This window comes from Melozone crissalis, unplaced genomic scaffold (assembly GCF_028551555.1).
Source record: "Melozone crissalis strain CALT ecotype California unplaced genomic scaffold, PUWL_Pcris_2 ptg000156l_1, whole genome shotgun sequence".
Classification (NCBI taxonomy): domain Eukaryota; kingdom Metazoa; phylum Chordata; class Aves; order Passeriformes; family Passerellidae; genus Melozone; species Melozone crissalis.
Window position 1 is genome coordinate 364551 of NW_026535927.1, and position 12044 is coordinate 376594.

The window sequence follows — 12044 nt, forward strand, 5'->3', positions numbered from 1 at the left end:
ATACAAATGTGTGATGAGCAGTGGGGGTTGACCAATCTGTGGCTTCCAAAACAGGGAATTGATGCTCTGAGGAAAAAGAAAATCCCATCTTTTTGTGCCCCATTCATTTGGATCTCCTGGTGCAGCTGCTGTGGACAGGAAACCATGGGATCACCTGATTTTTCATGCAGAGAAGCAAAAGCAAAACCTGTGGGCTTTACAGTTTCCTGTTTCTCCTTTCCACACCTTCCCCAAAATCTGAGAGCCCCTGATTTAATGCTTAAGCACACTTGAATTGTTCCCAGAGCCACTGCTCTCAGAAAAGCCCTTGTCTTTAATGAGCAATTTCCAAATGACAAAAGAGCAGGATTAATCAAAGCCTCTAATTATATTGCAGGCAGGGAAAAAAATTAAAGAAAAGAAAACCCCCCCAAAAAAAAGCTGTTAGAAGAAGGAAAAAAATATCTAAGTCCTGACAGCTCTGTAGTGTTCTCTGGAGTTTTTATGTGGAAATGGGATTTTAAACTCTGCAGGAAGAGAATTTTTCACTATCTACCTGCCAGGAGGGTGGAGCAAGGTGGGGTTTGGCCTCTGCACCCAGGGAACAGGGACAGGATGAGAGGGAGCAGCCTGAAGTTGTGCTATGGGAGGCTCAGGTTGGACATGAGCAGGAACTTCTGCATGGAAAAGGTGCCAGGCCTTGGAAAGGGTGGAATCCCCACCCCTGGAGGTGTCCAAGGAATAAATGAAAGAATCCCAGACTGGTTTGGGTTGGAAAGGACTTTAAAACCCATCCATGGGCAGGAACAATCCCACCATCCCAGATTGCTCCCAGTTCCATCCAGCCTGGCCTTGGACACTTCAGGGATGGGGAATCCAGGATTTCTCTGTGCCAGATGGAGATTCCTCCCCATCTCAAATATGATTTGTCCTTGTGGCTGGTGACAGGGTGGGGATGGGTCGCAGCTTGGACTCGATGGTCCTGAAGGGAATTTCCAGCCTCAGCGATCCTGGGGTTGTGTGAAATCAGAGTTTTGATTTGGCTTATGGTCCTTCAAGACCCCACTGAACCCAGGGGAACCCAGGATTTCAGGATTTAAAGGCTGAGGGTACAAATGTGTGATGGGCAGAGGGGGTTCCCCAGTCTGTGGTTCCCAAAACAGGGAGTTTGTATTTTGGGTGCCTGGGTGGGAACTGGAGCCTCCCTTCTCCCAGAATCCAAACCAAATCCCAAATCCACACCCTGCAAATGGTGCCAGTCCTTGTGAAAATCCCACACATTCTCAGGTGAAAAAAATCCTAAAAAAAATCCCATTGCACTTATCAAAGCAGCAGAGGAGCTGCGCCCGAGGAATAAAAATCCTAGGAAATTTGGTTTTTAACATTTTTTTAATATGTTTTTTAAAATTTTATCTCTTTCCCTGCAGAGAACCCCCGGGAGTCCTGCTTTGACCCAGGCTCCATCAAGAATGGCACCAGGGTGGGCACAGACCTGAAGCTGGGCTCCACCATCACCTTCTACTGTGATGGGGGCTACGACATCGAGGGGGGCCCCACCCTCACCTGTGTGATGGGAGGGGATGGGAAACCCACCTGGAACAAGCCACGCCCCACCTGTACAGGTAAATCCCACGGGAAGGGGCTGGGGGGAGGATCTGCCCAGAGCTGGACCCCTCAATGCATCCTCCATGGAAAAATGGGGGTTAATTCACAGGGGTTTTCTCAGTTTTTCTATAATTTTTTAGGGGTTTTACCAGGAATTAGATTTCATTGTTTTTCAGGGGTTTAACAGCTCTTTTTTTAAAGGAAGAGCTGATTTTGGGGAGTTTTCTTGAGGGTTTTCTTGGAGACAGACAGGAAACTGGACATGACTGATTCAGTGCCTGGCACAGGACAGGAGTCAGGAATCCTCTTAAACCTTGGCTAAACCTGATCCTTGCCAATCCAAACCCTCAGTCTTGGGTGTTGCTGAGCAGGGACAGAGCTCAGTGACAAAACAAGGGGTTTTTCCTTAGGGTTTATCTGTGGTTATTTTATTTTCTTTTCTGACTTCATGGTTTGCAGTCAGATTTGAGCTGAGAAGGGGATCAAGAGGCAGCTGGTGGGGGGAAGGAGTGAAATCCCTAATTTGGGAAGGCTGTGGCAGGAAAAACTGAGGAAAGGTGGCAAAAGGAGCTCATCCCCAGCTGTGAGTGGGGAACAGAGCAAATCCCACATTAGTTAGTGGTTTGATAATTCCAGCACAAACTCAGGGTGGGATAAACCTGATTTTTCCAATGAGAACTTTCAGGCAGCAGCACCTGGAGCAGGGGATGGTGGCTGGGGACATTTCCAGGCTCCAGGGATGCTCCATGATCCTTTTCCCTTGCAGCTCCCTGTGGCGGGCAGTACACAGGCTCAGATGGAGTCGTCCTGTCCCCAAATTATCCCCAAAACTACACCAGTGGCCATGTGTGCCTGTACTCCATCGTCGTGCCCAAGGACTATGGTACCATGCTTGGAATTTTTATGGGATTCTCTTCTTATTTGCTGGGTTTTTAATGATAATTTTTCTAAGTTCATCCAGAACTGGAGATAAGGAAGATGGGAGAGGAGGTAGCAGGAGAGGTAGCAGGAGGTGCTGTTGGGTGCTCTTTGTGCTGGAGTCAGAGAAAATTCTGGATTTGTCCAATTTTGTCCATTGCAGCTAATCAATAATTATAATTCCTCAGTGGAATTCTGCGCCTCGTGTTCCCTAGGCAGGGAAAGGGTAATGAGCCACAGGAAATTCCCAGTGGGCTGGGAATCAGTGGGAAAATGTTGAGTTAATGAAGCCAGGGGAGTCTGGTGCTGCCTCTGGAATTTGGGGATAAATAAAAGGCTCCCATTTTTCCAGGCTGTCACTCCCTGCCTGGAATAAAGGCAGCTGAAACGCAGGACAGAGGTTGTGCTGGGAAAAGAAATCCCAGTTTGGAATGTTGGGAATCCTGGGGGGTCAGGGCTTGGACTGGACGGTCCTTGGGGTCTGGTTCAGCTCAGGGGATTCTCTGAGTCCATGAAAATGCCTTGGCCCCAGAGGCTGGGTGTGGAGGGCGGTGTAGGGACAGCAATGGGGTGGCAATGGGATGACAGTGGGGACAGCACTGGGATTGAGTGAGGATGATGGTGTAATGACACTGGGGACAGAAGTGTGGTGGCACTAGGGACAACAGTGGGACAGTAGTATGGTGACATTGGGGACAGCAGCATGGTGATGCTGGGGACAGCAGTGGGATGGCAGTGTGGTGACATTGGGGACAGCAATATGGGGATGCCAGTGTGGCGGCACTGGGAACAGCAGTGTGGTGGCACTGGGGACAGCAGAGGGATGACACTGGGGACAGCAATATGGGGACGCCAGTGTGGTGGCACTGGGAACAGCAGTGTGGTGGCACTGGGGACAGCAGTGGGATGACACTGGGGACAGCAATATGGGGACGCCAGTGTGGTGGCACTGGAGACAGCAGCGTGGTGATGCTGGGGACAGCAGTGTGGTGACACTGGGGACAGCAGCGTGGTGATGCTGGGGACAGCAGTGTGGTGGCACTGAGGACAGCAGTGGGATGGCAGTGTGATGACACTGGGGACAGCAGCGTGGTGATGCTGGGGACAGCAGTGGGACAGCAGTGTGATGACATTGGGCACAGCAGTGTGATGGCCATGGGGACAGCAGCATGGTGGCACTGGGGACAGCAGTGGGATGGCAGTGTGGTGGCACTGGGGACAGCAGTGGCCGGTGCCAGCCCTGTCCCTGTCCCCACAGTGCTCTTCGGGCAGTTTGCCTTTTTCCAGACGGCGCTCAATGACGTGGTGGAGGTGCACGATGGCCCCACGGAGCACTCACGGCTGCTCAGCTCCCTCTCAGGCTCTCACTCAGGTAGGGAGCTGCTCCCTATCCCCTGTCCCTGTCCCTGCTGGAGACAGCAGCTTTGTCACAGCTGTCACCCAACACCCACTCTCTGTGGCTCATTCCTCCACCTCTGTGTCTCTCCTGTTTTCCCTCCTCCCCATCCAGGGGAATCTTTGCCATTGGCCACCACCAACCAGATCCTCATCAAATTCAGCTCCAAGGGTCAATCCACAGCCAAAGGCTTTCATTTCGTCTACCAAGGTGAGTTCAGGTGTGTTCTGGAAGTGTCCTCGGGTCGCTCCCAGGGGTGTCCTGAGTGTCCTGAGCTGCTTTTGGTGTCTGGGGGTTCTGAGCAGGGAATATCACAGGGAATTAGGATTCCTTTGGGAGCAGAGCTCTGGCAGGGCTGCTCTGGGTGCTTTGTATTCTGCCCTTTCATTCCCACTCAGCCTGAACCCTGCACATCCCAGGATTACCATCAGCCCCATCCCAGCGTCGTGCCCGGAGTCACACAGGGAATTTGGAGATTTATCTCCCAGCAATTCTCCCCAGTGGCATTTTTAGCACTTTCGCTGGGTGCAAGCAGCTGAAATCCCGTCTGGCAGCTCGGAAATCCTCCCTGTGTGCGTGTCACAGGCTCGGGGCTGTCACACTGCTGCCCCTTGATCCTTTCAGTAACAGCTTTGTGCTGCGCTGGGCGAGAACAACTCGGGGATTTTATGGGAGTAAATAGCAAATGATGCATGGAACAGTGGGAAAGCAGAAGGGATTTCTCACCCACGTGCTCCCTGGAGTTATCTGTGGGAACATCCAGGCTTGTGCTGCAAAGAGGGGACAGACACTGGCACGACCTGACCTGAGCCTTCTGCAGGGGTGAAGCAAAGCATGGTTTGGATTTTGGAGTAGTTGGAGATCTGTTCTCTTGAATTCCTGCCTAATGAGTGTGAAACAGCCGTGGTTGTGATTGTAATCTTCAAAGAGCTCAGCAGAACAAAGGTTTTGATGAAAGCAGGGAAGGTTTCCTCCTCCCTCCTGCAAGAGCTTGCACGGGAAGCAAGGGGAAAAGGGCGATCCTGATTTGGATCTGCCTGGCCAGACTCTAATTAGCTAAACACTCATAAATTTAAAGCAACTCAGAGGAAAATATTAATTGAATTCTTCCTTGGCAATAGACCTGGGTTTTTTTGATGGGTTTTTCTCCTCACTTACCTGCCAGACTCATTCCTGTCTTTGTAATTCCCAGTATTCAACAGGAAAATCAATAATTTTAGCACCATCACAACTTAAATCCCCCTTTTCTCTCTTTTCCAAAGGAGATTTTTTTCCCAATTACTGTTCCTTCATGACCATGAGGCCCAGGGAGCTGAGGAACCGAAAGGCTCCTGCATTGGGTGACAAAACAATGTTTTGGGAAGCCACTGCCAAATCCTTTGGTTCCCCTGGGTAAAAACAGCCTTTTGGTGTGGGGAAAGTTCTCTGGAAGGAGGCAGTGGGGGGATTCTGGATGTCCCAGCTGCTTTTATTTCAAGTATAGAATCATTAAATCATTAAAGTTAGAAAAAACCTCCAAGATCTTCAAGTCCAACCTTCATCCAGGTGCCCCCATGCCCACCCAGCTGTGTCACCAAGTGCCACCTCCACTCGGTCTGGCATGGAGCCACTTGAACTCAGATCACCTGAGCTGGCAGAACTGGGAGTGAAATGTTGTTTTTTTTCTCTTCTCAGTGGTCATGCTTGGATTCAGCTCACTTTTGGGGTTTAGGTGCTTTGGGATTTAGGAATGATCAGTCAATGGTCATGCTTGGATTAAGCCAATCTTTAGGATTTAGATGCTTAGGGGTTTAGGAGTAATCACTCAATGGTCATGCTTAGATTAAGCCAATCTTTAGGATTTAGGTATAATCAGTCAATGGTCATGCTTGGATTAAGCCAATCTTTGGGATTTAAATAAAATCAAGTTGTGGTTATGCTTGGATTCATCCTCTCTTTGTGATTTAGATACTTTGGGGTTTTGGATACAATCAGTCAGTGGCCAAGTTTGGATTTAGCCCCTCCTTGGGGTTTAGATACAATTGGTCAATGGTCATGTTTGGATTCAGCCCCTATACTTTAAGGTTTTAGATACAATCAGTCAATGGCCAAGTTTGGATTTAGCTCTTCCTTGGGATTTAGATACTTTGGGGTTTAAGTACAATCAGTCAATGGTCATGTTTGGATTCAACTCTGATACTTCAGGTTTTTAGATACAATCAGTCAATGGTCAAGTTTGCATTCAACCCCTCGTTGGGGTTTAGATACAGTCAATGGCCAAGTTTGAATTCAGCCCTTCCTTTGGGATTTAGATACTTTGGGGTTTAGGTACAATCAGTCAATGATCATGTTTGGATTCAGCCCCAATACTTTAGATTTTTAGGAACAGTCAATGGCCAAGTTTGGATTCAGCCCCTCCTTGGAGTTTAAATACTTTGAGATTTAGATACAATCAGTCAGTGGCCAAGTTTGAATTCAGCCCTTCCTTTGGATTTAGATACTTTGGGGTTTAGGTACAATCAGTCAATGGTCACGTTTGGATTCAGCCCCTCCTTGGGGTTTAGGTACAATCAGTCAATGGTTGTGTTTGGATTCAGCCCCTCTTTGGGGTTTAGATAAATCAGCCAATGGCCAAGTTTGGATTCAGCCACCCTTTGGGATTTAAACACTTTGGGGTTTAGGTACAATCATTCAATAATCATGTTTGGATTCCCCCCCTGACACTTCAGGCTTTGGGTACAATCACTCAACAGTCAAGTCTGCACCCAGCACCTCTCCGCATTCAGACGCTCAGTAATTCCAGTGTAAAACAGACAAATCTTCTCTCCACCATCTCCCTGCCAGCACTAACTCTGTTTTGCCTGTGTCCTCCCTGTGTGCCAGCCGTGCCCCGCACCAGCGCCACGCAGTGCAGCTCGGTGCCGGAGCCGCGGCACGGCCGGCGCCTGGGCAGCGACTTCGCCGTGGGCGCGCTGGTGCGCTTCGAGTGCAGCCCCGGCTACAGCCTCAGGGGCTCCCCTGCCATCCAGTGCCTGGCCATGCCCGGGGCCCTGGCCCAGTGGAACTCCTCCGTCCCCACCTGCATGGGTAGGTGCCACCTTGGTTTTTTTAAAGTTTTTCTGAGTTTTCTGGTGTTTGCGTTCTTGTCGCGCGCTTTATGTAAATAATTATTGTTCTGCGTTCTTTTATGGAGGAGGAGAAATTTTATGGGCTGTTGGTTTGTCCAGTGTCATTGGACAAGTGGCATTGTCACCCTCCAATCCACTGTCACTTTTGGAAATCTATAACTGTTAGAAATTAAAAGCTCTCTTTTTACCTTGAAAAGAGCAGCGTGTCCACGGAGTTTTATTTTAAGAGGAGAAATTTGATGGGCTGTTGGTGTGTCCAGTGTCATTGGAGAGGTGGCTCTTCCACCCTCCAGTACACTGCCACTTTTGGAAATCTATAAATGTTAGAATCAGAAATGAAAAGCTCTCTTTTTACCTTCACATCATTTTATTTCCTATAGCAACAGGTAGGTGGCACTGGGAGAGGTGGGAGCAGGGTGGGTGGCACTGGGAATGTTGTTGGGAGCTGTGCTGCTCTCTGGGTTGTCCTGAAAGGGGACAGGGGTTGGATGTTGGTGGTGTTTGTGGGTCTCTTCCAGCTTGAAGAAAAATCAACAGCAAAACAAAGCACTAATGAATTGAAATGTAAATGAATGAAATGTTCAAGACTTCTTTAGAACCTCTTGTGGTTCTGTCCAGAGAGGTTGTGGCTGTCCCATCCGTGGAAGTGTGCAAGGCCAGGTTGGACAGGGATTGGAACAATCTGGGATAGTGAAGGTGTCTGGGAGAAGGGATTTGGGGATCTTTAAGGTCCCTTCCCACCCAAACTGTTCCATGGTTGTCTGATAAAAAACAAAGCCCAGCCTGGCTCTGAATAAGAACAGTTTAACCCCAAATTCCAGGGAATTGACATTTTTGATCCAGTACTCTTGTGAGATCTGGGACAGCATCTCAAATAAATCAGATCTGGCTGAAAGCTGCTTTCACATCCTCTGAAGGAGAGGATGAAGATCATCCTCGTGTGCTCCCCACACCCAAGGAATGTGCCAAAAGTTGCACGAAAAAGTTACTGGAAAGAGGATTATTCCTAAAATCTCATCCTTAAATCACAACCAGCTCTCGATTTCTTGTAATTTTAACAATGTTTTTTTTTAGCAAAACCAATTCCTTGTGCTTTCCTCCCGGCAGTGCCCTGCGGGGGGAACCTGACGGAGAGGAAAGGAACCATCCTGTCCCCAGGCTTCCCTGAGCCCTACCTGAACAGCCTCAACTGCGTGTGGAAGATCACAGTGCCCGAGGGAGCAGGGATCCAGGTACAGCCAGGACAGACAGCAGGACACTCGGGGTGTGCTGCTCTCACATGATGGGAAATTGCTGTTCCTCGTAGGACAGGGATGGGTTGATGTGGAATTCTCTGGAATCAGGGATTTATTTATTTATAGCCAGGATTAGGCAGGGACTCATTGGTGACGTTTATTGTGACGGTGTTCACAGGGGTCTTAGGATGAGGGAAGAGATGAGGATCTGACTCCATGTTTCAGAAGGCTTGATTTATTATTTTATGATATATATTCTATTCTATTCTATTCTATTCTATTCTATTCTATTCTATTAACTATACTAAAAGAACAGAAGAAAGGATTTCATCAGAAGGCTAGCTAAGAATAGAAAAAGAAGGAATGATGACAAAAGCTTCTGTCTTGGACAGACAGTCTGAGCCAGCTGACTGTGATTGGCCATTAATTAGAGACAATTAACATGAGACCAATCACAGATGCACCTGTTGCATTCCACAGCAGCAGATAATCATTGTTTACATTTTGTTCCTGAGGCTTCTCAGCTTCTCAGGAGGAAAAATCCTAAGGAAAGGATTTTTCAGAAAATACCACGGCTGCAGCTTGTGACCAGGCAAGGAGCTGTGCCAGGGGAGGGGCAGGTTGGATTTAGGGAAAGGTTCTCCTTCCCCCAGAGGGTATTTGGGCACTGCCAGGGTCCCCAGGGCATGGGCACAGCCCCAGGGATGCCAGAGCTCCAGGAGCATTGCCAGGGAGGCACAGGGTGGGATTTAGGAAGAGCAGGCCCGTGGTCCCTCAGTGTGACCCTTACTCTGGCACAAAAGAGGGGGAATTTGAGTTAAATTTTAGTTTTTTATTGTGATTGTCCAGGGAGGCTGTGGATCCTCCAGCCCTGGAAGTGCCCAAGGCCAGGTTGAGTAGGCCTTCCAAGCTGTTCCACTCTTGGATAGTGGGAGATGTTCCTGCCCACAGCAGAGATTTTGGAACGAGATGAGTTTTAAAATCCGTCCCAAACACTTAAAATTCTTTGGGTCCCCCACCAGTGCTGAGGTCTGCACTTCCACATGTCACCAGGATCTGCTGTCACCCATCAGCTTCTCTGGGACTTCCAGGAGGGCAGAAAGCCCTTGGAGAAAGATTTTGGCTTTTCAGGACCTGAAACAGCTTCAGGGAGGGGTCTCAGTGCAGCCCCCAGGGAGGGAATGACCACGGAGCTGGAGCTGGATCCATCCTGGCTCCACTTCCCTCAGTGTGACCCCTACTCTGGCACAAAAGAGGGGGAATCTGGGTTAAATTGTAGTTTTTTATTATGATTGTCCAATGAGACTGTGGATGCTCCAGCCCTGGAAGTGCCCAAGGCCTGGTTGAGCAGGGCTTCCAACCTGTTCCACTCTTGGATAGTGGGAGATGTCCCTGGCCACAGCAGAGATTTTGGAACAACATGAGCTTTAAAATCCATCCCAAACTTAAAATTCTTTGATCCCACATTTTTGGGTCCCCCACCAGTGCTAAGGCCTGCACTTCCACATGTCACCAGGATCTGCTGTCACCTGGTCACGACCCATCAGCTTCCCTGGGTCTTCCAGGAAGGCAAAAAAAGCCCTTGGAGAAAGATTTTGGCTTTTCAGGACCTGAAACAGCTGCAGGGAGGGGTCTCAGTGCAGCCCCCAGGGAGGGAATGACCACGGAGCTGGAGCTGGATCCATCCTGGCTCCACTTCCTTTGCGTTCTCCATTATTAGATCTTAATTCCAGCATCGCTTTACCCCCTTTTTTGCGCAACAATTAAAGGTTAAACAACTGTAAATCAGGGAAGGAGGTGAAATTGAAGCTTTCTTGGTAACAGCACTCAGGAGCAGGATTTTTATGTAATCAGGGTAGAAGCTGGCACTTCTGCCATGAATTATTCATTCCCGGAGCAAACCTTCCTGAGTGAATTAATTTATACACGTGGCAGTAAATAGATGCAGATCCCTTGTGAATCCACATGTCAGACTAGAATTAGGACCTTAAAAATGTTTATTCCGTTAAGCTGGAGGAGGGGGGGAGAGAGGAGAATAAATAATTTAGGCGGTGTAAGAGCAAACAAAACGCTCATTCTCACTCAGCTTCCAATAATGTAAATCACGAGAGGGGTGTAATGAGGCAGGAAAAAAGGGAAAAAAGGGTCAGTGATGGCTCCGTGGGGGTCACTGAGATTCCTGCTGGGTGAACTCCGCTCACTTTCTGCTAAAAAAAATATTTGGGAGGAACTTTACAGCCGGTTTTATTACCCGGAGTAAATCAAGGAGGAAATGGCTTCAATGGCTGAAGTGGGGGCATTGATTTTGGTTTTATTATTTATTATTTTATTTGATTTTGGTTTTATTATTTATTTTCAAACGGGGGGTTTTGATTTGTTGTGCAGCAAGGCAGGGGTAAGTGGGGAATTGGGGTGGATGAGGAAATCAGGGAAGAAGATATGGAGAGAAAGGGAGAAGGTTCACACGTGTGTAGTCAAAGTTTGAGGGCAGTGAAATCTCCTCACTGCTCATTTTTCCCAATTTTCCAGCACTCTCCTTGTTTGGAGCCAAGCTGTACAACTCATTTATGCTCCTGATTTATCTTTGAGATTCCTTTTGGATTTGTTGGGGTTTTTTGCCTGCCAATTCAATTTGAGATACCCAATGTTGGAAAATTTCATCCAGACCTTTCAGCTTAAATCTGAATTTTCCCCAAAACAGGTGGTTTTTACCCAGGTTTTCTGCCTCACTCTCACCCCATTCACCAAACTCGGGTTTTTAATGGGACACTGAAAGCTTTGAACCATCAGCATTTAGGATTTAGGCAAAATCCTTGTTAATGGTAAACAAAGCTGAGCAATTCCTTGGAGATCCTCACTCAAGCACGAGCTGCTTTTCGGTATAAATGCAGATTTCCCAGCTCTGCTTTTCAGTATAAATGCAGATTTTTCAGCTCTGTTTTTCTGTATAAATGCAGATTTCTCAGCTCTCCTGATGTTTCTCATCCAAGGATTTGTGTTGTTGTTCCAACTAATGGAGCCAAGTGACTTCCTAAGGCCTCCAAACCTTGTGGGGCATGGCAGGGAAAGGTGAAATCTGAAAATGCACTCGAGTGATCCCTCTAAAAGCTGAGGAACAAGGCTGGAACTTGATTGGATTTTTAAAATCCTGTTGTTTAATGTGAGGTGGTTTTTGGGTTTATTTTATCTCCGGGGTGCTGCTGGTTGCTCTCATTTGAAAGGGCTCAAAGTCTTCAAGGATTTCTCCAAATGGGGGAAAAAAGCTGGGATTTTCAGCAGCTGTAAATGAGCTGGGCAGTTCCAGGAGCTCTGGAGCAGCAGCAGAAAATAACATTTCTATTTGGAAGTTTTGGGGGAAAAATAGCTGGAAAATCCCAGTGGGAACAGTCAAAGGCAGAATTCTCCAAATTTTGCCAGTGTTGAACCCTCGGAGTGTGTAAACTCAATTAGTGACCCTTTAATTGCTGTTAATTTGATTTATTCCTATTATTTCAAATTTTTTTTCCTTTGTTTTGTTTCTCTCTGCAGATCCAGGTGATCAGTTTTGTCACAGAGCAGAACTGGGATTCCCTGGAAGTGTTTGATGGAGGAGACAACACAGCCACCATGCTGGGGAGCTTCTCTGGTACGTGGCCCTCGAGCCCATCAGTTCCTGCCTCATTTCATTCACCTCACAAAATTAAACTTTAAAAAAGCATCAAAAGCCAGGAATGGATTTCAAGGGAATCATGTGCTCTGTTGGGTTGGGAATTACAATTCCAATTTCTACCTGTGGGAAGGGTTGAGAGGGAGCCTTAAACACAA

General features: G+C 47.8%; 1 protein-coding gene across 1 annotated transcript in view; it reads left to right on the top strand.

Moving 5' to 3' along the window:
* LOC128948757 (CUB and sushi domain-containing protein 2-like) overlaps nucleotides 1-12044 on the top strand; it is a 142434-nt gene that overhangs the window by 84776 nt on the left and 45614 nt on the right. Inside the window, exons 26-32 of the mRNA XM_054293519.1 lie at nucleotides 1407-1601; nucleotides 2351-2467; nucleotides 3761-3874; nucleotides 4013-4108; nucleotides 6761-6964; nucleotides 8113-8237; nucleotides 11769-11865. Coding sequence (XP_054149494.1) covers nucleotides 1407-1601; nucleotides 2351-2467; nucleotides 3761-3874; nucleotides 4013-4108; nucleotides 6761-6964; nucleotides 8113-8237; nucleotides 11769-11865 — 948 coding nt within the window. The remainder of the gene's footprint in view (nucleotides 1-1406; nucleotides 1602-2350; nucleotides 2468-3760; nucleotides 3875-4012; nucleotides 4109-6760; nucleotides 6965-8112; nucleotides 8238-11768; nucleotides 11866-12044) is intronic.